This window comes from Leopardus geoffroyi, chromosome E2, assembly GCF_018350155.1.
Source record: "Leopardus geoffroyi isolate Oge1 chromosome E2, O.geoffroyi_Oge1_pat1.0, whole genome shotgun sequence".
NCBI classification, from domain to species: domain Eukaryota; kingdom Metazoa; phylum Chordata; class Mammalia; order Carnivora; family Felidae; genus Leopardus; species Leopardus geoffroyi.
The window spans coordinates 58,569,157-58,593,582 of record NC_059335.1 but is presented as its reverse complement, the minus strand read 5'-3'; the positions used below and the strand labels follow the sequence as shown (position 1 = coordinate 58,593,582).

Here is a 24,426-nt window from a genome sequence, read left to right as displayed (position 1 = left end):
GCACTCCGTCCTAACTTGAGGGCACCCTCCCTGCCCGGGGGCCCCTGGCATAACCCCACAGACGCTCACGTCCCCGGCGGAGGCGACCTGTACTGCAGACACGAGGGCTCAAGCCCGCGGAGGGGGCTCCTGCCAACCGTAACCCGCGGCACCAGCAGCAGACATGGCCGTCTGTGAAATGCGACAGCAGTGGCATCGGGCAGGACGGCCGGGGCCGAGAGCAGCGGGCGGCCAGGCCTGTAGTCCCCTCCAGCCAGGCCACGGGGAAGCCCGTGCTCACTCGGGACATGGCGCCCAGAGACCGGGCTGTGACCAGAGGAGCCGGAGGCCGTGGCCTGGAGGGCGGCCGCAGGAACCACAGCCTGTACCCAGAGAAGGGAGGCTGGGGGCCCGAGCCGTCTTTGCCCATGCCGTGACCTGCTGGGTGGATGAGCCTCAGATTTGGCCTTCCAGCTCCACGGCTCCTGCGACAGATAGGAGACCCCCCGGAAGGTGGCTTTGGGAAAGGACGGCGTAGAAGCCGCAAGAAGATACATCTGGGTGCAGAAGAAGAAAGAAATTTCTGGCAAGGCGAGCTTTCTAAAGCAGAATGCTTCCCAGGAGGGAACGGGGCCCCTCCAGTGTTGTTGGGGGAACTGGAGGCAGATGAAGGGTCCACCGATAGAGCCGCCACAGAGAACGAGGCCACGTTTAGAAGGAGATCCTGCCGCGTATGGGACAAGCTCCGTCGCGGAAGGTGGAGTGACAAGAGTGGCTTAGGAGACACGTGCAGCTGAGGATGAAAATAAACGGCGACAGTCACAGAGGCTGGCTTTGAACAGGAGCCCACGGAGGCGACTGGAATAAGCGAGGGAGCAAAAGAGGAGGCTCTTTCTTACGGGAGAACGCCAACAGCCACACAGAAACAACGGAATTAAAAACCACCGCGTGGCCATCCTAACGGCAATGACTGACCAAAACAAGAAATACTCGCGGATACTGAGATTAGCGAAAGAGTAGCTGGGAGCAGGACTTTACATCTTCCCAAAGTGCCGCTCCCCGAAACACTCGCCGAATGCAAACGCGGGGAAGTGACTCCACGATGGCGAGACCCAGCCGAAGCCATCTCAATCCGGTGATCGCCAGTGACCAAGTGATCAAGTAATGAGTCATCAGTGCCGATGCCACCGGGCTGGCCAAACCCTCACGTGCACCCCCACCCTGGCGGGATGCACTGACAAGAATGCTGTGATGTTCCAGCCGGGGGCTGGGGTGGGCAGAAACGGGCAGGTGCTGTTCAATGGGGGACACAGCTTGTGTTTGGGACGACGGGAAATTTCTAGAGATGGATGGTGGGGATGTTGCGCAACAGCGTGGACGTGCCTCACGCCACAGAGCTGCACCCTTAGTGCACTTTCACCCCTTGCGAGGAAGCGTCGGACAAATCCAAGTGGAGAGGCATCTGACAAAAGACCAGTCTGCAATAGCAAACCTCTCAAGGCTGTGAATGCCGAGGAGAGAAACCCGTGAACTGCTCCAGACCGAAGCCTGGGGCAGATCCAGCGGCCCTGGATTGGGTCTTGCCTTAGGGAGCACGTGACTGGAACAAGGGCCCCACCGTTTGGGAAACGTGGATGGGGTCTCTGGATGAAGGGTACACAGGAGTTCTCCGAAACGTTCTTTGAAATGTGCTCCTGTAAGCTTGAAGTGGTTTCAAAATAAGCAGTAACAATAAACACAAAGGAGGAAAAAAGGCAAAATAAACTCGGTGGACTACAGCAGGAGAGACGCGGTGCCTGCAGAAGCGCCCCTACCAAACCTGACCCTGACCCGGGTCCAGCCCCGACGGACAGAAGGACACGTCAGAGACACACGGGAGACATGCCGCAGGATGAGGACCCAGTCTCTTCAACAAACAAACGGCAAGAGAAAAGGGAAAGGACAAGGGAGTCTTAAGGAACACAGCCACCCTTCTTAAAATTCTTTTTGATGTTGATTTTTGAGAGAGAGACAGACAGACAGAGCGCGAGTGGGGGTGGGGCAGAGAGAGAGGGAGACACAGAATCCGAAGCCAGGCCCCAGGCTCCGAGCTGTCGGCACAGAGCCCAACGCGGGGCTCGAACTCACGAACCACGAGATCATGACCTGAGCCCAAGTCAGACGCTCAACCGACTGAGCCACCCAGGCGCCCCCACATCCACCTTTTTTAGATCCTAATTCATTCGAGCCAAACAACTTTAGGAAGACATTCACAAGAAAATCAGAAATCTGAACGCCTGGATATTAGGTGGTTTAAAGGAATTGTGGTTAACTTGTCCGGATGGAGTAGTGGTTGTGCTGTGATTTTTCTGCTTAAAGTCCGCATCTCTAGGTATTTAGACATATTTGTGGATAGAACAAGATGGTGCCTGGAACCTGCTTAAAAAACCAGAGTCGGGGGGCGCCTGGGTGGCTCAGTCGGTGGAGCGTCCGACTTCGGCTCAGGTCAGGATCTCACGGCTCATGAGTTTGGGCCCCGCGTCGTGCCGTCTGCTGACAGCGCAGAGCCTGCTTAGGTTCCTCTGTCTTCCTCTCTCTGCCCACCCTAATTACATGCACGCGCTCTCTCTTTCTCTCTCAAAAATAAACATTAGGAGAAAAAATACCAGAGTCAAACAACCCAAAGGGCCACCGATGGATAAACGGATAAACAAAATGTGGCCTACACATATAATGGGGTATCGTTCGGCCATAAGAAAAGGACCTGGGACTCATGCTACTAATGCCTGAAGCCCGAAAACATCGTGCTGAAAGAAAGAAGCCAGTCACAAAAGGTCAAATGTTATTATTATTCTGCCTGTATGAGGCACCTAGGTAGTCAAGGTTACAGAGACAGAAAAGAGACTACAGGCTCCCGGGGGCTGGCAGGGGGAGACATGGGGAGCTGCTGTTGGATGGGGAAGCTTCTGTTTGGGAAGACAGAAAAGTTCTGGAGATGGTGGTGGGGATGTTTGCACAACAGTATGAACGTACTTAAGGCCACAGAACCTGCACGCTTAAAACTGGTTAAAACGCAAGTTTTATGTTTTATGTTACCAGCAGGGTGGTCAAGCCACTTGCTGAGAAGCATAAACACGGGGCGATGGGCACGGAGATTTCTCTCACTACTCACTCTGCTTTCGTGTGTGTTTGACCTTTTTCCACACTCAAACGCTTTTTTAAAAACCTGCTACTAAAACAACAGTCCGAACCCCCAGGGCTGAAGAGGCTACGTACAAAAAACACATGGGCAAATGCTCAGGAGATTACGTGGGTCTGGACTGTGCTTAAACCACATGCAAGAACTCGCACTCGAGGGGGAAAAGTCTGGAAGGAACTCTAGCAGAATTACATGAGCTATGGTGCCCGGGGGGCGGAGGGGGGTGGGGGAGCGGGTAAATTCTGTTTTCCTTTTCCACACTTTCTCCCACAGAGTTACCGGTATGGTGTTCCGAACCAGGATGGACGAGCCCCAAAGCAGTCACAGGGGGAGACGACGTTCAGAAGCGAAACGCGACAAGGGTGCCCGGTGGGGAGGCGATAGACTTCGGGAGAGTCCCGGGGGCTTCCTGGGAGAGGTGCGCCCGAGGTGGGGTGAGAGCTCTGGGCGCCCCCCCCCCAAGCCTCCCTCTATCTGACCCTCTGGCTTAAAGCTTGGCCCCCCCCCCGAGCCGGCTCCACGGTGGTGTGCAAGGGCCACAGCCCTGGTTCCCCCCCCCCCCCACTGGGAAGCCGGGCCCTCAAAGCGCGCAGGACCCCCGAGGCGCCCACCCTGCGTGCGCGGAGGGGCCCGCCCGTCCCGGTGTGGGGGCGCTTCCTGTGCAAACACCAGGCAGCTGCAGCGTCCATGGACTGTGGTTGACGGCCCCAATCTGGGCCCTGAGTTGCTCAACCTGCCATGCTTTTCCTGTTCCCCTTTTCCCCAGCGGGTGCAGCTCCTGCTGCGTGTGGTCCGGGCGGCTCTGCGGGCTCACCGCAGGGAACGCCGGCTCCCTGCACAGGGTCCCCCCCACCCCCCCAGCGCTGTTTCCACGTCTCTGATTGTTTTTTCCCTCCCTGGGTTGCTAAACAGCTTATGAAGAAACCCTTTTCTTTTGCTTTTTTATTTTGGGGAAGGAGTCCAAGGCTGTCTGTGTGCAAAGAGGCTATGACGGTCCAGCCAAGGTGGCGGGACCAGCACCCTGCACCCCAGGAACGAGGAGGAAGCAGCTCCCCTCCTCTGTCTCCTGAGAAACAGCGTCAGAACGTGCCCGGAGCTTGCATGATAATAACAACCCCTAATATTTACCGAGGGCTCCTGTCAATCAGAGGAGGGAGCCCCGGCCGTCTTCCTCCCAACAGCCCTCCAGCCCCCTGGGGTGGGGGGGGCGTGCGGAGGTGGGGGCGCCGGCTGGGCCCCTGGCTGTTTAGATGAGGAGGCTGCAGCAGGCTCCGGGCTCTGGGAGGTGGCCCGGGTGACCTGGGTGAGGCAGGCAGGAGGTCGACCAGAACCAGGACCACTCACCCACGAGGGTCCACCCCGCACTGTCCCCGGGGCCCAAGCACCACAGGGGCAGAAGGCTACAGGTACAGGAGGCTCAGGCGTCCCTTGGAAAAGTGAAGAAATCAGTCCTGAGTTCACCCCTTTGGGGAAGGAAAATGCCCACAGGGAAAAACACCTTGTGTGAAGAGAGTGTCACTTCTGGGGGACGGAGCAGGTGACCGAGAAGGGACCCCGGGGAGTGTTTTGTTTCTTACGCCAGGTGACAGGTCTGCTGGGTTCACTGTATCACCCTTTATACGGTTCTGTACGTCTGAGATATTTCGTAATTTTAAAGCAAAACCAAGAAAACCTTCAACTGCACAGGCCTCTTCTCTAACACGAAATCCATACTCAGAAGAACACTGGCCAAGTGGCTGGCGGTCTTTGTATCAGAGACCCCGGGCCCCACTATTTATCCCAAGACACAGCCTCAGGATCCAAGTGCCCAGCAGACAAAATGGAAACAAAGCCCCTCTGGGGGCCGCACCACGGCCACGGCCCCTCCGGCTTAACTGGCCCTTGCGGACAGGCCTGCCCAGGCCGCTCCCCAAATGTGCACAGCCTTGCCCTCCTCTATCAGAAGCCCAAGAGGGACGACGGGCCACACTAATATGGCGATGGGGAGTCGGGGGGGGGGGGGGGCTCTGGTGTGTTTTTCAAGCCCGAGGAAACAAAACGGGCCGCTCAGACATCTGAGACCCCGATTCTGACCCAACGGGATCTTTCCAGGGTAAGCATCAGAAAGATCTGTTCCCTGCAGGTGGACGAAAATACAGAATTCACTCACAACATAAAGAGCTCAGCATTCAGCTGCTGCAGTCCCTGGTGATACATCCTTATGTCAAAAACCCCATGGAGGCCAGTGACCAACGCTCGGTCACAGGGTGGCGGGCTATTGTTTACGCCTGCACAGCTCACCTGGCTAAACCTGAGCTTTTCATCTACACACGGGAAGGGCGGACTGGATCCCGGGCGGAAACGCTCCCCAGAGGCACAAGGTCCCTAAACTGACCCCACGAAGCGCATTCAAGTCGAGGTGTTCGGCCGCAAGTAACAGAAAGCCACCCACTCTGACTGCGCAAAGGGAAACGCAATTCACCGAACCACCTAACCAGGAAATCCTGAGGTGGATCCGGGGTGGAGGGGTTTGGAGACTTACATGGAGTCGTCAGCATTCCGGGCGTGGGCGTGTGCGTGTGAGCGCCTGCGTGTGCGCACACACCCCTGGGTCCACGTGCACTGTGGGCGTGTGCACTGTGCTGTGTGTGCCTATGCACGTGTGCCTGAGCGTGGGCGCACACCCTGCGTGTGCAAGTGTAGGGTTCGCGGGGACCCCGCAGGGCAGGCCCCGGGGCCGAGGATCTCCTGGGTCTACGCCTCACGGTCGGCAAAGAACCAAACCCAGGCAGAGTTGGCGGCCCTGCGTCCCCCAGAGCCCTCCGCGCTGGCCGGGGCAGCCCCGGGCCGCAGCTGCACACACCTCACACGCCCACGCTGCTTCCCCCACCACAGGTGGAGCCCCCCCCCCCCCGGGCCCCCCAGGACCGCGTGACTGCGGTGCTCCGCGCCCGGGCACCACGCCCTCGGCTTCTTGCAGCCTCTCCCCGCACCCGGTGGCTCCTCCCTGCTGGAACTCGTGCACCTGCAGCTTCCAGACGAACCGCGGGAAGCGCCACCATCCGTTTCCACATTCCCCTCTCGGTAAACACGGGCTTGTTTCCCTTATTTTTATTTTAAACAGCGCCGCGGGGCCGCATCCTCAGAAGCCATCCCGGGTCGGGCGCCCAGCTTTCCGGGCAGCCGCCCCCCACCCCCGCAACCCCCCCAACCCCCCCAACCCCCAGCGTGGTCACGCCCACCTCCCCCTCCCACTTCCTGCCGCCCAGGAGACTGCAGGTGGCAAGGGGAGGAGCCGGGACTGAGCAGGAGGCCGAGGTGCAGAGCAGATACCTGATGCCGCCACCCTGGGCTCCCGTACCTCTGGGAGGCAGGCAGACCCCCCCCCCCCCCCCCCCCCCCCCCCCCCCCCCCCGGGCACAGGGCTCTGTCTCCTCCCATCTCAGATCCGGGAAAGACTCCGGGGTGGCATCCAAGGGCTTTTTAGCATTTTCTGTCAGGTCGGTTTCAGCGCGAGATTGCCCGCACCCCGCCGGACCGCTGGCCCAGTTGTGGGTGCTCATAGTGCTTCTGGGGAAAGGAGTCTTAGCTTTGGTTGGATTCTCAGAGAGGGTGTCGACTCCCAGTGTTTGACCCCGTGTGCTTAATTAGGCTCTTTCTGTTATGAATGATTTAAAAAAAATCAACTTAAACTGGCTTGAGCGGATGGAGGAGGAAAAAGGAATTTATTGGCTCATGGTGAGGCTGAATCCAGGGCTCAAATTACGCCAGACAGCACAACTCTCTTCTCCATCTCTGGCTCACTCTGCCCCGTGGGCTTGGTGGTCAGGTGGGCTCACTACCCCCCTGTGCCCCGGGGGTCCAGACTCAGGTGGAGAAGCAGCGGTTTCCCCCAGCCTCTCCGGCAGTGGCCCCGACTATGGTGCACAAGAGGCGGGGGGGGTCACAGGCCACCATCCGTCCACAAACGGATCCCTCTGGACTGGGATGCCCGGTGGGCTCAGGCCAGGCCCCCCACCCAGCCCCCGTCCAAGGCGTGATGAGTCACCACCAGAAATCCGAGTGGTGCTCTGAGGAAGGGGTCGTGGCCCAGGGCAGAGACAGAAAACGTCCCCTACACTCTGAAAAAGGCCAACTCCTAAGTCAAGTCCAAACTCAAATGGTCTGGTAGTTTATTGTGACGGTTGTGGGATAGCCCGAGGGCAGCGATGCCATCTGTGGGGGTGGGATCGTGTCCTTGCCCCCCCCCCCCCCCCGTCGGTGAAGTCCTGACCCTGTGAACATGACCTCGTTTGGAAATAGAGTCCTCACAAATGCCACACTGGACTAGGGTGGGCCATAAACCCAATGCCAGGTGTCCTTAGAAGAGAAAGGGGAAGGAAATTGGACAGACACAGGGAAGGCCGCATGACAATGGGGTGAGGGACCAAAGCGCTGCAGCCACAAACTCAAGAATGCCAGGAGCCACCAGAAGAGGAAAGTCCTTCCTTGCATCCTCCGGAGCGAGCACAGCCCTGCGCACACCTTGACTCTGGACTTCTGCCCTCCGGAACGGGGAGAGTGAATGCCTGTTGTCTTAAGCCCCCAGTCTGGAGTAACTTGTTTCTGTAGCCACAGGACACTCCTATTCTGCCCAACCCTGACGACAAGCTAGCACCCAACACTGCATCCAGGCACCTGACGTGGGCCCTCAGTCTCCCCAGCCCATCACGTCCCAGCCCCAGAACAGCAGCTCTCCCAGACGCATGAGGATCCCACGCTGGTGTTTTCCGATGGGGCCTCGGAGAGGTTTCAGGAAGCAGTGGCCCTAATGGCCGGGAAAGTCCTCCAGGGCAACCTTGTGACTCTGCTTTACAGGTGCCCTCAGCAAACTCCTGATCAAAGGGAAAACCCCGCGAGACGCCCTCCAGCCCAGCACAGCTACACCGCATGCAGAAACAACTTGGCGGGACCCGAAGCCCACGTGGCTACTGGCCAAGAATCCCCAAACATGAAATTGCTGCCTGAGTTCCCTGCTGTCACACTTTCGGAACCCATGTGGTCAACTCCAGCCGGCCGTCTCTGCCATCCGGACACTGGATCGTCTCAGCATCCCATGGAGAAGCTAAATCAAAGCCGTCCTGACCCAGCCAGCCTCGGGGGCTCGTGCCCTCTCAGCTCAAGTCCGATCTGATGGCTGTGCCAGGATCCTCAGGCCACCGTGGGGCAAGGCGGAGCCGCAGGCGCCAGGATCTAGATCCTGACTCTACCGTTTACTTGGCATACGGCCTCTGGAAGGGGTCCAGCCTCCCGCAACGTCCCCATCTAGAACAGATAACTGTGCTTTCCTACTTCTAGGGCTGCAATAAACAGGAACCGAGATGATACACAACACAGACATTGGCTTGATTATGTCATGCTCAAGCACCCATTTGGTAAGTATTTATTGGCCATCTCATAGGTGTCAGGCAACATCCTAGAAACCAGGGTTACAGTGGGAGGCAAACAGGTGTTTTGAAGTTTATTAAGATGAAGAAGAAGGTAATAATGGTGACGGTGATGGTGGTGATGAAGCTAAGACCCCTCTCTCGACCATGAGACCATCGTGAGCGGGAGCTGTGTCTCCCATTTCCTGGTCCCTCAGTGCCTTGCACATAGCATGTACTTAACAAATGCGTGTGGCTCACGGACTTATTCTTCAAGTTCCCTTAAGCAGAGGAGAGCTCCGCCACGGATAGTTCCCACTGGCCCCCCTGCAAATCTCTTTGAAGTCATGTGTTTTATCTTTAAAACTGACTTAAGCTTTTCATTCCGTTCTACGGTATATCCCTGTTTGCTTTACTTATAAACAGTTAGAACTTTTTTCCAAAACTTTGAGTGAAAACGATGCCCCAAGAAAACATACCCTGTTTACTCCTGTGGCTTCTGAGATACTCACCACACACGCGCACACACACACACGCACACACGCACACACACACACACAGCCCAGTCCCTCAGGCTGCCCCACACACGACCAGAAGCCCAGAGCCCAAGGCCAGAAGTGCGAACCCAAGCTGTTGCCCACTCTGGATAAGAAGCCTCTCTCTCCTGGTGACGCTGGGGGCAGGGGAGCTGGACAGGCAAGGCCCTGAAGGCAGCTCGTGCACTGCTCAATGCTCTGCGGGGCAGGGAGGTTGAGCCTGGGCTCAGCGACTTTAGGCTGAGAGCCAAAACATGTCAACATAAGAAGGCCCTGAGAAGGTCTCTGGAAACTTCATTTTCCCTGTAAAACCCCAGTGTTCCCAGCATGGGGAAGCTGCATCACCAACCTGGACAGACCCTGGGCCACAAAGCAGCAGTGTCCATTGCGGGAGCCCCGCGGATGCTGACAGCTGGCATTTCAGGAGCTGCTGCGTGTGGCCGGAGTCTGCAGGTTGGCTGAGGAACCCGCCCAGCTCCCCAGTGGCAGCCGTCCTTCTGCTACACCCTCTTCAGATGGTGACACCAGGCAGGAAGAGGCAGGGCGCTCACCAGGCTACTGGGCAACCAGAACTAGACTCCGGGCCTGGCTTCCCCACCCCACAAGCCCGGCTCCCGGAGGCTCTCTGTTTCCCCATTTCCAAAGTGGGCCTTTTACACGATGTTTTTCAGCTCTGTTACATAACAGTCACCCTCGGAGCCTGGAAGTAGAAAGCAGTTCACGGGTAATTTGACAACGACACGAGTTCGGAAATAAACTGGGCTTTACCGAGCAGATAAAAATGCGTCTCGCTTGACCCATGAGGACGGGGGTCCCGTCCTTCCAATCGCAGAGGTTTGGCATCGGTAGGGACATGGACAAAGGGGGAGTCTATCTCGCTCCGTCCCCTTCCCCGGGATGGAGGCAGATCTGGGGCCCGATCACACGGATCCGAGCTCCTCAAGTCGGAGAAGGTGAGTTCACCTCTGACGTGTGCGGTGCTGAGAAGCCTACAAAAGCTTTTCCCCCAGGGAAAAGGGGAGGGGGTTCCATTTCACTCTCAATTTGCAGAAATAATTGCTCCCATTTTCAAACAAATACAGCCGTGTGGTGGAGCAAACTACAATATATATGCCCATGAATGTCCACCAGCAGACACGAGACTTTCAAAGGAACGTCACGCCCAGCAGGACGATTCAGGCCACCGTCCAGAACCCAGATTGCACCAACTTCTCCTCCAGCTTTCCGGGAGACAAGTCTCACAAGGGGGAAAAAAATGTAAAGGCAGAGCCAACCTCTAGGGGCTGCAGGACAAGCACGGAGCCTGGATGCCACCTCGTGTTCACAGGGGATATGACAGCCAGCCCCGTGCCACCTCTGTGAGGGTGTGAGGTTCAAAAGCCTGCTGATGGGGGAGAGCCCGTGTCAACGCGGGGACCTCGCACCGAACACCTCCCTACCTCTCCCGTCAGCCCAGTTCAGCAGCTGGGTCCCCCCTTGGTCACCAGGCTCGTCCGGGGGAGGTGGTGTCCCCACCCGGAGCCTGGCCTCAAGAGCGCCTGCCTGGGGGCTTGCTTACTCCAGGTTCGCTCCCCTGGAGAGTCTGGCTCAGGAGCCCCGGTTTGGAGCAGAAGTCTGTTGGTCCCACCCATTCTCCAGGCAACCTGGGAATGAACACAGCGGTTCGAACCTACACTGAGTCACCCGGGGGAGATTTTAAACCCCTACTGATACCCCCAGGGTGAGGCCCACGCCTCAGTGCCTTCAGGTGGCCGCCAGGAGACCCCACCTCGCAGCCAGGGCTGAGGAACACAGGAACAGAGCCTGTTTCACCGTGAACTTCCTCGTGAACTTCAGCGCCCTCGGGAGGGATGCCCGCTCTCAACACGGCTCTGCAGCTGGGTGGCCAACCCTCCGGTCACCCTGGGACCAAGGGGCTCCGGGATGTGTGGTCGCCTGCATGGACAGTTCCTGCGCTTCCCGTGGGACTTTGTCAGGACGGCCTTCGTGTCCTATGACACAACGTAATTGACAACCCTAGGGACACAGAGCTTTTGAGCTAAAACTGTAAAGGTCCCAGGGTAAGCCAGGACGAGGTGGTCACCCTGGCTCAGACTAGCAATGACTGGGCCTGGACCTCCATGGGTGCATCTTTGAGAGCGGTGGCCAGAGCGCCCATCGGCTTCTTACAGGGGACCGTAATCCCCCGACGGTGATAGTGTCGCTTTCCATCCCCGTCTGCGGCCCACACCCTGCTTGTGCACCAGATTCACAGTGGCAGTGGCACCGCGTACGATTATGTTTCATGGAAGGAATGGGATTCCTAACATCCATCCCAGATGCTGCCCTACAGGCAGCATCTGGGAAGGGACGGCTGAGCTGCTGTGATGTGATTGGTCAGTTGGACAACAGCGACTGTGGCTGATTTGGGTGTCGACTTTTGGTTGGTTCAGCGGCCAGGAAGTGGTGGCTGTCACAGGAAGATGAGGAAGTCATTTGAAAAGATCCTGAGAGGTTGACTCGTCCTAGAGTTTGGACACGTGTACTCAGTAAACATTTACTGAGCACCTATTGTGGGCCAGGGGCCCAAGCAAAGACTGCACCACAGCAGCCGCTGATGGGGCTCTGGTGCAGGCCACCGGGGGGTTGAATCCCAGCACTGCCTTTACCGGCTGTGTGACCTCAGCCAAGTCACTGCACCTCTCTGTGCCCCCATCCCTGACTTTGTAAAATGCAGTGAATAACTCCCAGCTGTTGTGAACAAATGATGCATGAGAATGGTAAGCCAGGGCCGGGACCCAGGCGCTGGAGGCACACTCAGCCCCTCACCAGCCTTTGTGCGGTCTAGGGTTTAGGCGACGTGTGGAGTGAGCCCACATCTGACACGTGTGAGGGCTGCAGGAATAGTCCTGGGAGTTCATCGCACCGGGGGAAACCAACGCTCTGAAGGCAAGTCAGACGCAAGAAGGTAATGTTGGCTTCAACTTGTGAAGCATTTCAAAGCACCCAGAAGACTTGACAGAATCTGAAAAGGGTTTCCAAGAGTCACTATCAAAAAAGTGCTATCTCAGAAATGCAAACTGGTGCGGCTGCTCTGGAAAACAGTGTGGAGGCTCCTCAAAAAATTACAAATAGATCTACCCTACGACCCAGCAATAGCACTGCTAGGAATTTACCCAAGGGACACAGGAGTGCTGATGCACAGGGGCACACGTACCCCAATGTTGATAGCAGCGCTTTCAACAACAGCCAAAGTATGGAAAGAGCCTAAATGTCCATCAGCTGACAAATGGATACAGAAGATATAGTCTATATATACAATGGAATACTACTTGGCAACGAGAAAGGATAAAATCATGCCATTTGCAACAACGCGGATGGAACTAGAAGGTATTATGCTGAGTGAAATAAGTCAGTCAGAGAAAGACAGATATCATATGTTTTCACTCGTATGTGGATCTTGAGAAACTTAACAGAAGACCATGGGCGAAGGAAAGGGGGGGGGGGAGTTACAAACAGAGAGGGAGGGAGGCAAACCATCAGAGACTCTTAAATACAGAGAACAAACTGAGGGTTGATGGGGGTGCAAGGGAGGGGAGGGTGGGTGATGGGCATTGAGGAGGGCACCTGTTGGGATGAGCGCTGGGTGTTGTATGGAAGATATTTGACAATAAATCATATTTTAAATAAATTTTTTAAAAACTAAAAAGAACAATTATGTGTGTACTAAAAATAACATAACTAAAGTAAAAATACTGGCAACTATTTTGCAATAAAAACCTATTTTAAAGAAAAAGTGCTATCGACGTTCTCTTAACCTAAAACCATCTTTTTCTCCTTCAAATACCAATATCAAAGATGCATTAAAAATACACGTGGGGGGGCGCCTGGGTGGCTCAGTCGGTTAAGCGGCCGACTTCGGCTCAGGTCACGATCTCGCGGTCCATGAGTTCGAGCCCCGCGTCGGGCTCTGTGCTGACAGCTCGGAGCCTGGAGCCTGTTTCCGATTCTGTGTCTCCCTCTCTCTGACCCTCCCCCATTCGTGCTCTGTCTCTCTCTGTCTCAAAAATAAATAAACGTTAAAAAAAAAAAAACTATTAAAAAAAAAAAATACACGTAGGGGAGCCTGGGTGGCTCAGCCGCTTAAGCATCCAGCTTCACATCAGGTCACATGCTTGTAGTTCGTGAGTTCGAGCCCCGCGTCGGGCTCTGTGCCAAGAGCTCGGAGCCTGGAGCCTGCTTCGGATTCTGTGCCTCCGTCTCTCTCTTCTCCCCCCCACCCCACTTGTATTCAGACTGTCTCTCTCTCAAAAATAAACATTAAAAAATTATTTTAAAAAGTACACGTTCGGGGCACCTGTGGCTCAGCTGGTTGAGCATCTGACTCTTAGTTTCAGCTCAGGTCATGATCTCACGGTTCACGGGTTCAAGCCCCATGGGGGGCTCCTCACTGTCTATGCAGAGCCTGCTTGGGATCCTCTCTCTCCCTCTCTCTGCCCCTCCCCCAGGCATGCACGCACACGACCCCTCAAAATAAACTTTAAAAAAAAAAAAATACATGTTCAACCTATTCAATTGCTCTTTTCGAAAAAAACTAATTGACCATGCTCCTGCCCCCACCATGGTGACACTCCCTTTTGGAGACCGCTCTGTGATACCTCATGGGACCCGGGATGCCTCAGGCTCCTCAAAGCCCCAGCTGACAGCCTCTCCGCGGCAGGATGGCACACAGAAACTCCTCCACATCCCAGGCCCGGCTGCGCACCGCTCTCCCCCTGTACCAGGCCTTCTCGAAGAACTCTGCTAGGCTAATCCCGCGTGGGAAAGACTGAGACCAGACTCAACTGCCGTGATGGAAGGAGCCACCACTACTGAGTTTTGAAGAAGCTCGCCCGGTAACACACAAGGGGTACAAAGAAGCAGACCGCAAGCTGTAGGGAAGCAGACAGGCCATAGGAAGCCGACAGGAAGCAGACAGGAAGCAGGAATGGACAAAAAGTGGACCGGTCACGGAGCCATAGTTGATATTCCCTAGCTTCCGCCTTCCACTCTCCATCGTTGGGAAGGGGTGTTCCGTGGGAGTAATACCTCCTTGCCTCATTTTCTGATACCGTCAGTACGGATTTTGGCTTCTCTAGTTGCTGTTTTTATGTGGGGGTTCACAGACACTCAAGAAGTAGGTCGCTGCAGGCTCCATCCTCCTAGAATCCCTTCCCCATGCTGCTAGCCACCCACCCCCACAACTGTCATCGTCGAGTTCACCGCTGCCCTCACCGGCGCGGGGGCGCACCTGCCTTCACGGCTCCCGGTTCCTCTGCCCTTCCTTCTCGCGGCCCACTCCTTCCCTCGGAGTTCCATCCCCTTCTTCCCGACCGTGCCCTGCAGCACTTCTCCAGAGACCAGTCAGTAATAAAAGCTGATCTTCACCTATGAAGATCCTGCTTTCTCTGCTCGTTATAACCGTTTCACGGAATCTGTCATTCGAGAGGAAATTATCGTTCCACTGCCTTCTGCCTTCTAGGATTGTGTTTCAGAAGTCTGCTGTTGACTGTCCCTTTGCAGGGAATAACTTTTATTTATTTATTTACTTATTTATTTATTTATATTTTTAGAGGGAGAGGGAGAGCAGAAGAGAGGGGCAGAGAGAGAGACACAATGTCAAGCAGGCTCCACACTCAACACAAAGCCCAACACAAGGCTCGATCCCACGACTCTGGGATCATGACCTGAGTCAAAACCACAAGTCTGACGCTCAACTGGCTGAGCCACCGAGGCGCCTCCGTAATGATTTTTAAGTTGTGCAGGGTGGAAAGCTGCGGGCTGGTAACAAGGTGAACACGAGTGAGAGGCAAAAACAATAGTAAAAAGGGACAAGGTGCATTTCAATAGCCGGGAACTCTCCCAGCAAAAGGTGAGGAGCTGCCGGGGAGGGGGGGGGGGGGGGGCTCTGCAGATGGCTCCACGTGGAGACCAAGCCTGGGTCTGTCGGGAGCCCCACTCCTAGGGGCGCAGGGACGCCCCGGCCTCCCTGGTGTTCCCAGCGCCCTGCCCCAGCTTCTTTCCTCCCCGCCCCCGCATGGCACTTCAGCTCTGTCCTCCCAGGGCCTTTGTCTGGAACCGTTTCCACCTGCCACCCACACCCCCACCCCAAGACGACTTTTGACGCTCTTCTTGGCTGGTCCTTGACTAGTCACATACTCAGGGAGCCCTCCCCCAACCAACCTCAACTTGTTCCCACGCCCACCCCAACCCTGTCTCCATCATCCCTGAGGAGCATCATTGAAGCTTCCCATTCTGCCCATTGTTTTACTCGTCCTCGGTGTTCCTACGAGCCCCGTGAGGACAAGGGCCCCAAGGGTCAGGTCTGTTACACCCCACAGCATGCAGATGGGAGAGCAAAGGTCAGGTGGCCCTCTGGCCTAAGGATGGCTGCTCCCTCCTGAACTGCCACTACGGTGGCAGGAAAGGGGCAAGGACACAGACGACAGGACTCCACGGTCACATTTTGGAAACTGACACTGATGTACAACTAGAACCCTCTTAGCAAGTTGAAGAGAGCAGGTTTCAACACGCTAAGGGCAGGCCAAGAAAGCCTGGTTACCCCAGAGAAAGTCCCCAGGCTCAAGGAGTCTTTGTCTGGAGCTTTCCGGCATAAGAGTCCGGGGGTCAGAAGGACCTTCGAACACCGTCTCCAGGACTCTCTCGAGTTCCCTCCACTTCTAGCCCCGTTTAGCTCCATCGTCTAACCCGGGGTAAAGGCCCCTTCCTCTAGGGGTTGTTCTGTGGAGGGACAGTGGCCTTGAAGTGCCTGGCCCGGGTAGGTTCCCAATCAGTGGGTCGTTTAAGGGTCAGAAGGGCCAGGTAATGAGTCAGGAGTGACCCTGGGCCACGCCAGGCACCTCGGGCCCATGCAGGAGGGCCCGACTCTGGGAAAGAGTTGAAAATGGTACCATCTAGCGGGAGGCCCGAGCTTTGTAGGTGAGACCATCCGGAGGCTATACTGGCCTCACACTGGCCCTCACAGCCAGACTCCCATCATCTGCAGATCCCAGCATCCCTCCCCTCAAGGCGGGGAGGGCCTCCCAGGGAAGTCAGTGGGCCCTTCAAAACAAGGGAGCAAGGGCATTCCTAATCCATCAGGACGATTCTACAATCAGGGGTTTTACATAACCTGCTGAATTTTCAGCCACTTAGTTCAAGCCTTCTAACCACCTGCGACAGCCTCTGATCGAGCCCCAGGCCAACTTCCCCTCACAGTCACGGCTGCGCTTCTCAAAGGCCGCCTCCCACTCTCCGCACACTCCCCACCGAGGCTGCTGGGAGACCCCTCTGTGCCAGCCCTCTGCACAGCTCCTCGCATGGAACGTTCTAGGATCTGTTCTGCTGTTTCGGCAGGGCCTCCAGGGATCAGCGAGGGGATCTGGCGGGCAGGGCAGGCGGGAGAGCAGGACAGCGGGATATGAGCCCAGAGGGGGCCTGCTGGGGCTGGGATGATGCCAGTTCCCTGGCACGGACTCCAACGTCGCTTTCTAAACTAAAAGGCTGAGAGCGGCCAGGGAACCAAGTCCATCACTGACGGAGCTCAGCCCGCCCTTCCTAAGCCCACGGTCACCCACTCCAACCAGCACTGACAATGTCAAGGCGGGAGGGCGGTCCCAGAAGAAAAACAGCCATGGGGGCTTCTGCTGGTCCAGCTTTTCTAGTCGAAACCAAAACCAAAACACCCCACGTACAAAGACCCTACGTTTCTCGTTTTTATATGAAGTCCCCTTGAACGACTTACTCTTGCTATTTCGTCTACACCCGAGATATGTTTGCAGCAGACACTTGGGACAAACCGTTTCAAACAACGGGCACTGGCGCTGACAGTCACCAAAGAAGCGACCACGGCAGGGTTCACGTAAACTGCTCGTTTATTAGCATCGGTACTGCAACATAACAGTTTCCGGGAGCCGCGCTGAGCTGCACGGGGGTGGCGGAACGAGGCGAGGCGAGGCGAGGCGAGGCTCGGGTGGGCGGAGTGGCGGCTCCTACTTCTTCCACTCGTTCTTGTCGTAGTCCCACTTGGCTGAGAAGCCCTGGATCGGGCTGACCTTCATGTCCAGCATCCTCTTGGTCTGCTTAGCCACCCACTCCTCCTCGAAGGTGTGCGGGATGGGGCCATACACTAAAGCCCAAAACAATTTCATGAGACAACGTCGACCTGACAGGTCGTTTCTAAGCCCACGCGTTACACGGGTCAGGCCTTCCCCCAACACACTGGCCGCCAGGCCAGCCAAGTCGTCTGCCGCTCGGCACCCACACCCACACCCACACCCGGGTTTTGAATTCTGGGCACTGACAACTCTTGATATTTCCAAACTATTCTCTGTTGACGAAAGGTTATCAATGAAACACGAGCTGAGAGCATAATGTCTGCTCTGTAAGACATAGACGAGGGGGCCTACAGACTAGCGCTGAGCACAAACAAGAAACCACGAGTGACTTGTGAGTCTTGAGGAACACGTCCACGGTCAGACCAAAGGTACAGGATCACAGCCGGCTGGAACGGGAAAAAGCCATTCTGCCCGGACACAAAGAACCCGGGAGAGGTAGCACGGAACGAGCAGACAACTCCAACGGCCTCTGTGCAGACCCTGTGAGGTCTAACGACCCAGAATTCTGCTTATGGAGACACAGTCCCTATTCAGTCGAAATAGCCCTTCGATAAGAAACAACACCCTCTTCCTTGACCGAACCTTCCCGACGCCGTCCTCCAATAAAGTAATAAAGCGTCACAGAAAGGCGATGTGCCATACAGAGCAGGAAGTCCTTCGCTACCGAGCACGGCCCGCCGCGAAGAAGTCAGAAGGTGGCTTACACCGCTTCGGTGAACGTGAGCCGGACCCCAGAACGGGGGCGCCCGCCTCGTGCACAGGCGCCCACGGCCCACTCCCGGGCGCCGGTAGACGGCGTGGAGCCGACCCGACCTGGGCCTGCGTGGCTGCGACCCGAGACCCCAGGCCCCCCGCGACCCCCACTCACCATAGTGCTTCTCCCAGATCAGGAGGAGAGCGGTGAAGCCGATGAAGAACATGGCTGCGCCCACGACCGTCTTCCACTCGTTCGTGCTCCTGTTCATTTCCGCGAAGCTCTCGTTGAACTTCATGCGGTACACTGGGGAGAGAGCACAGCCGTCGGGGCGGGTGAGGGGAGGCCGTGCGAGGGGCACAGCGCACACGCACGGGCTCTCCCACCCGGGTGCGAGGGGTGGCGGAGGGGGCAGAACGCACCTAGTCTGCTTTGAGCACGAAAACCCCACAGAACCAGTGAATTCTTCCTCCTCGGGTTACGGTGCAGGATCCATTGAGTCCCCAGAGTTTCACCCCCACCCCCCCGCCACTTGACGGTGACTTTCGGTCTCTGATCTTCAGTCAGTAAGTTAGAGCAGACACCGCCCACCCGGCAGGGCCGCCAAGAAGCCGTATCCGCACCCTCCTCCTGGGGGACCGGAGCCCCGGGGACCCGGGCAGAGGTGCGGCCAGCCCACAGAGCCGGGGCCCCGGAACAAGCCCCCGGGACACGCCCCGTGCTGGTCTCCGGGCGGCGCCCCCAAGCTCACAGCCCAGACCCGGGTAGACATTCTCTCTCACACGGTCTGCCAACACTTCTGGTTCAAGACCCACATTCAACTTTTTCATCGATGGAGAGGCTGCTCCAGGGGGCCTTCTCTTTCTCTTTCAAGGCCTTCTGGCTGGCAGAGAGGTTCTTGACGTGGGCCACGTCGGGCAGGGGGTAGTCACGCCGGTCCACATAACTCGGGAGAGCGTAATCTTCACTCTTCACGACGCTTCCTACAAAACACAGCGACGAGTGTTTGAAAATTCACACGGGTTCCGAGTGACCAACCCACACGAGGACAGGCGTGTGCACCCTGAAGACTTCGGTCGTCCCAGGGACTGAGGCCACAGTGTCACACGGCCGACGGACCGTCGGGGGAAGCAGGCCCAGACGGCGGGGCGAGGGTGCAGGGCCGGCTAAGCGCGGCCCTTCTCGCAGCCGACACGCCCCTGCCAGGCCAACTGCCTCCGGGGACGGCAGGGCCACGCGTACCAGCACCACGCAGAGGGCACGCGGGGCTCTCGGGACGCCCTGCTGGCCTACACGAAGGCCCTTCTGCAGGAGATTCAAACTAAGGAGGGAGAGCAAAATCGACAGAAAACTCGTAAAAGAAACAAGCGTCCAAAGGTCAGAAACAAGACACAGGGCGCTGTTTACTGTCCCAGAAACAAACAACCCGCGCCCAACAGAGGAGGGACGCAACTACCCCCACAGGTGTGTCAAAGGTGTCATTCGTTCACAGGTTCAGAAATGTTGGCCGAGCACCTGTTACACGCTCACCGCGGCTCTAGCTGAGAGCAGCGAACAGAGCCGGCTGCCCGTGGGTGCTCACAGGCCAGAAGCGGACAGACCCGTGGGTCCGAGGTCACGGCACGGGGGCTCAGGAGAAAGAAAAGGTACAGCAGAGGAAAGGAATCGGGGCGCACGTAGAGCAGGAAGCAAGGGACGGCAGTCAAGAGAACGAGGAAACAGTCACGTCCTCAGCAAGTCACAGAAGATCCTGGGACTTTTTTTTTTTTTTTTTAAGATAAACCGCTGGTGTGCTAACACGTCCACGTAGCTGAACACACAAAACTCCCGGCAGAGCAAACCCAAGTTGTTATCAGTGGAGAGAGGACAAAATGGGGATTTCTGCTCCAAGAGATAGAAATCTTAGTGCCTTAAAACAAGCACGCGTCTGTGTGTTGCTCAAGGAAAGAGAAACAGCTCAGAAACCAGAAAACAAAGGAGTATCTCCATTTGTATTTAGGGCTTTCCCACTGCTGAAAGCTGTTTTTTCAATTCCATCCTATGCTTGCAAGAAAACGCTGTGATCCAAACTGGTCTGGAGGAGTGAGGTCTTGCAAAAATGCTTCGCTTCCGTTAGCAGAGTCGCCATGAGCACACTCCCCCAGGTCACGTTAACAACAGTGACCCATCGCTGCACCTCAAGCAAAGCACAATTTCTCTAGATGCTTATCTCTGGAGCGCAAGTGACTTATGTATACACAGCCCGATTCCAAAAACTTGAAGGTGGAAAGGACTGGAATTACTTTCCATGGTTCTATAAAAATGAGTGGCCTAAAAGAAACAAATGTAAACCAGCACTCAGCTCCCATTAATCACTAAAAACAGACGTAAACTGGGGTAACGAGGACATTCCACAACTGACCGATGGTTATGGCACAGCTCAGGAACTCCATTCAAAACCACTGAAGGGCGCTTTCAATGGGTCCTTGTCTGTCGTGTCAATCACCTCTCAGTAAAGTTATAAAAATGTGAATGCTCGCAACCTTGGAACACTCCCAGCATAAAACTGCACTTTCTAGAACAAGAACGGCCAACGTGTGGTCTCAGGGCTGCAAGGGTTCTCAGCACTTTGGGCCTGGTCCCCCACACCCCACAAAGATTAGCACACCAAGCATTCCTTTAAGAGGGAGACGAAAAGAGACTTTGCATCTGAGCGAGGGGCTCTCCCTGCTGTCCTCAGCTGGGTGGGTCTTTCCCTGAGCCTCTGCTGAGGAAATCTGGGGAATCAGGAGCGGCCCCCTCAATCACACGTGTCACAGCACAAGCACCCAGACACAGAGGCGGCTGCCAGTGGCACTTCAAAGCGCTACTGTCTTAGGGGGAAAACCAGTCCGTGTATTCAGGCACCACGCGTGAAAGCTAAAAACGGAAGGACGGGGGCACCCGGGTGGCTCGGTCAGTTAAGGGTCTGACACTTGATTTTGGCTCAGGTCATGACTTCACGGTTCATGAGTTCAAGTCCCACGTGGGGCTCTGGGCCGACAGCACCAAGCCTGCTTGGATCCTCTGTCTCCCCCCCCTCCCGCCCCTCCCCTGCTCATGCACGCATGTGTATGTGTTCCTTCTGTCCTGAAAAATAAACCTAAAAAAAAAAAAAAAAAAAGGACAAGACCTATTCAATGGACCGCAGTTTTCTCCACCTGTGTACTGTGTACCGAAAACACAGCAATGAAGAAAGGCAGGTTCTCAGCCTCAAAAAAGTTTCCATCCTGGAAGCAAAGAGACGACACAGAGAAACCCCAGTATGTCAGCCCTCCAAGCAGACAAAGCAAGATGATGTAGGCCAGGCAGCAACTTCACAAAGGGTGGTGAGGAAAGGCTATTCTAAAATAACAACTCTGGAGCTCTGAGGCAGAAGCCACAGCCTGCCGCACACCAGGAATGTGTCACACCCCTGGGGACGGGGACCCTGAGCACCCGGGAGAGCTGCCTTGGGTCTGTCATTTCCTTTTTGAGTCTGCTTTGATAACATCACAGAGGCCTAGTGCAGATCTTACCCCAGACACGAGAAGCCACCGGAGGATTTCAAAAAGGGACTAATTTAACTAAGAATAAGTTTTGGCTAATGCCACTGTAAAGAGAAGGAAGCTGGTTTCTTATGAAAGGCCAGAATGACCAAGGGGACGTGAAGGAACTTTCGGGAGTGATGCAAATGTCATAGTCCTGACTGGCATCGCTGTTACACAGCTGTGTGAGCTTATCAAAATCCACAGAACGTTACGCTTAGAAAAGATAAATTGTACTTTCTGTAAACTGCACCTCAAACGAATTAAATTAAACAAAGCTAAGAAAATATATAAGCAAAGCCAAAACAGAAACAAAATATAACCTGTCATTAAGTGACTTGCTAGGCTTTTTAAAAATGTCTATTTTATTTCAAGAGAGAGAAGGAAACGAGAATCCCAAGCAGACTCCTCACTGTCAGTGCAGAGCCCAACGCAGGGCTCACCCCCACGACCATGAGATCTTGACCTGAAATGTAATCAAGAGTCACATGTTTACCTGACTGAGCCACCCAGATACCCCTGGCTTCCTACAATGAAGGAGTGTTTCATTCCACACCTACTAATTAAACAACAAACTTGTCTTTATTACATCCCCATTTAAATAACAAACATTTCAAGGATACTCTCACTAGATGATCTGTGTTATCCTGGACAATATAAGGAATGTAGGAAAATGTAAGACAACAGACAGGATCACCAATTCGAGGACACAATTTCAAGGAAAAATTCACACATAAAAGCAGTTGAGGCAGTAGCAGTTACTGGTTATTGAGCCCCTGGATTCATAAGCCTTGCTCTCCAAGTTATCACTACTCAAGCCTTGCACTTGACCCCTCCCTAACACAACCTGCCATGGTAATTTGCATTTTGTCCTTTCGCTGGCTTTCTCTCCGTCTAGGATGCCATTCTCCTCTAGAATATAAGGTTAAACCTGCTAATACTTCAGCACAGAGAAGCCGCCCCTCCAAAAACCTCTCCTGAACCCCAGGCCAGGGTAAGTGTTTCTTCTGAGGGTCCATCACTTATTCAAACACTGTCTTCACATATCTGTCCCTCTCCAGATTGCAAACATCCTGGGGAAAGGCCCAAAGATGCTTGATAAATGCAAAACTAAACTCGCCACGTGCTGGGCACGAACTAAACTCTTTACATATATTTCAGGTGAGAAGAGATTCCTACATGTAAGTAGCTCATCCAAGACAAAAATGAGATTAAATTCTGCTCAGGCTAGAAGTCCAAGCTCCTTCCCTTCCATTGCCCCAACAATGCAGTGGTATTTAAGATAAATGGCTGGGACTTTTTCAGGGGGAGAGAGGAAATCATTAAAGTCGTGTATGGTGGAGATCTCTTGAAAGGGGTGGAACTTGAACCTGAAAAAAACGGGAAGGGAAGGAAAAGGGGGGAAATATCAGTGTAAGCAAAAATCCAGACTAGTATTCAACATGATTCATAAATGCTCTATAATCTAGAGGTAAGCCCTGTTAAAATATTGATACCCCCCCTGAAGTCCCACAACAGCAGAATCAGGATCTGAGCCACCTTAGACCATCTGTGTTTGAAACTCCGGCACAGGAGCTCACACACAGTGGGAACAGGATGAAATCAGCTCAGCCCATTTAGAAGAAGTTACACTTACCATGCGCTCGTACACACACTGAGGTGGAAATTGCTCGCTTGCCAATTAGGCTAAACACTCTGGTAGCCAACATTCTGAAAGAGAAAAATGCACACCTTCTCTATGAATAAGGGCAAACACCCATCGGGGATTCCAGTGCATTTGGGAAGTCGATGCAACTTTGGTTTTTTATCTCCAACATCTATGACCCACTGTTTCTTCGTTACCGACTCTAAATTCGCAAAATACCCGAGGATGAGATTTTTCTTAACAATCGACACCTTTTTACGGGGCTTCATAATAGGCCAAACGCCGTAATATATACTCAGGAAATATATATACAGGAAATTAGCAGAAAACTGGCTTTGTTAAAAAAAAAACAAGGAAAAGAAATTTTAGTGAGGAGACTGAGAAAGCTAAACCCTAAAGCGCTGACCTACCATGACGGGCTCCACTGTCTGGAGGAAAAGGGTAAACAGTTCAAAGGTACCGGCATGCACTGCATGCAACTGAGCATTTGGTTAAAAACCTAGCAGGTGCCTAAAATAGGAAGAAGACATCAGGCAGAAAGGCTGCAAATACAGCCTGGTCCACTGCCAGTGTCCGCGGACGATGACCTGGATGACCCAGCTCCCACCCGGGTCCTTCCGGCTTTGGGCCCATCTCCCCTACCTCCCCTTCCTTCCAAACGGGGACTTCAGCAGGGGACTGCTGACGACCAAAGGGACGCCGAACGCATTGGGAAAACGCACAATAAACATAAGCATGACGTCAGGGCTGAACTGGCTCGCACCCTGCGTCTTCTCTCCTCGGGCCTGGCCCGCGCGTGGGCGGACGCGGGGCGGCTCTCCCCGAGCCCCGTTAAACCGGTGCGGTCGCGCAGTCGTAGCTGGAGGGCTGCGGCCTAGGCTGCAGAGCCGCCGACCCCTGGCCCCGCCCTCGGCCAGCGGGCGCTCCAAGGTCAGAACCCGAAACTAGACCACGGCCGGGGCGGCGCAGGTGCAGCCAGGCGGGATGCCGCGGGGCGGCACACAGGCCGCGAGCCGGCGGCCCCCGAGCCCCGAAACCCCGCCGGCCGGCCTCAATGTCACAGGGCTCCGAGGCCCAGTCGCCGCTCCCTGCTGGCGCCGGGCCGCCGGGTCGCGGGCACGCTCGTCCGCTGGCTGCTGGCCCCTGGCCCTCCCCGACCCCGCGGCGAGGGCCGCCCGCCATCCTCCGCCCGCTCACCTGCCGCCGGACGCTGCCCGCCGCGACCGCCACGACCGCCCTCTATGTCCGGGCTGCCCGCTACCGGAAGAAAGGAACGACGGCGCGCGCGGAGCACCACGGGATCGAGGAGGACCCGGCCGCGCCGGAGGTC

General features: G+C 55.5%; 1 protein-coding gene across 1 annotated transcript; it reads right to left on the bottom strand.

The window, feature by feature from the left end:
- Window positions 1–16,951: 16,951 nt before the first annotated feature.
- LOC123577727 lies at window positions 16,952–24,403 on the bottom strand. The gene is made up of 5 exons (XM_045439902.1): window positions 24,294–24,403; window positions 23,088–23,161; window positions 18,722–18,889; window positions 18,081–18,212; window positions 16,952–17,223 (listed from the first exon to the last, which is right to left on the bottom strand). The coding sequence occupies exons 2-5, from the start codon at window positions 23,158–23,160 to the stop codon at window positions 17,087–17,089; spliced, it is 510 nt and encodes a 169-aa protein (XP_045295858.1). The 5' UTR covers window position 23,161; window positions 24,294–24,403; the 3' UTR covers window positions 16,952–17,086.
- Between the last annotated feature and the right edge of the window lie 23 nt (window positions 24,404–24,426).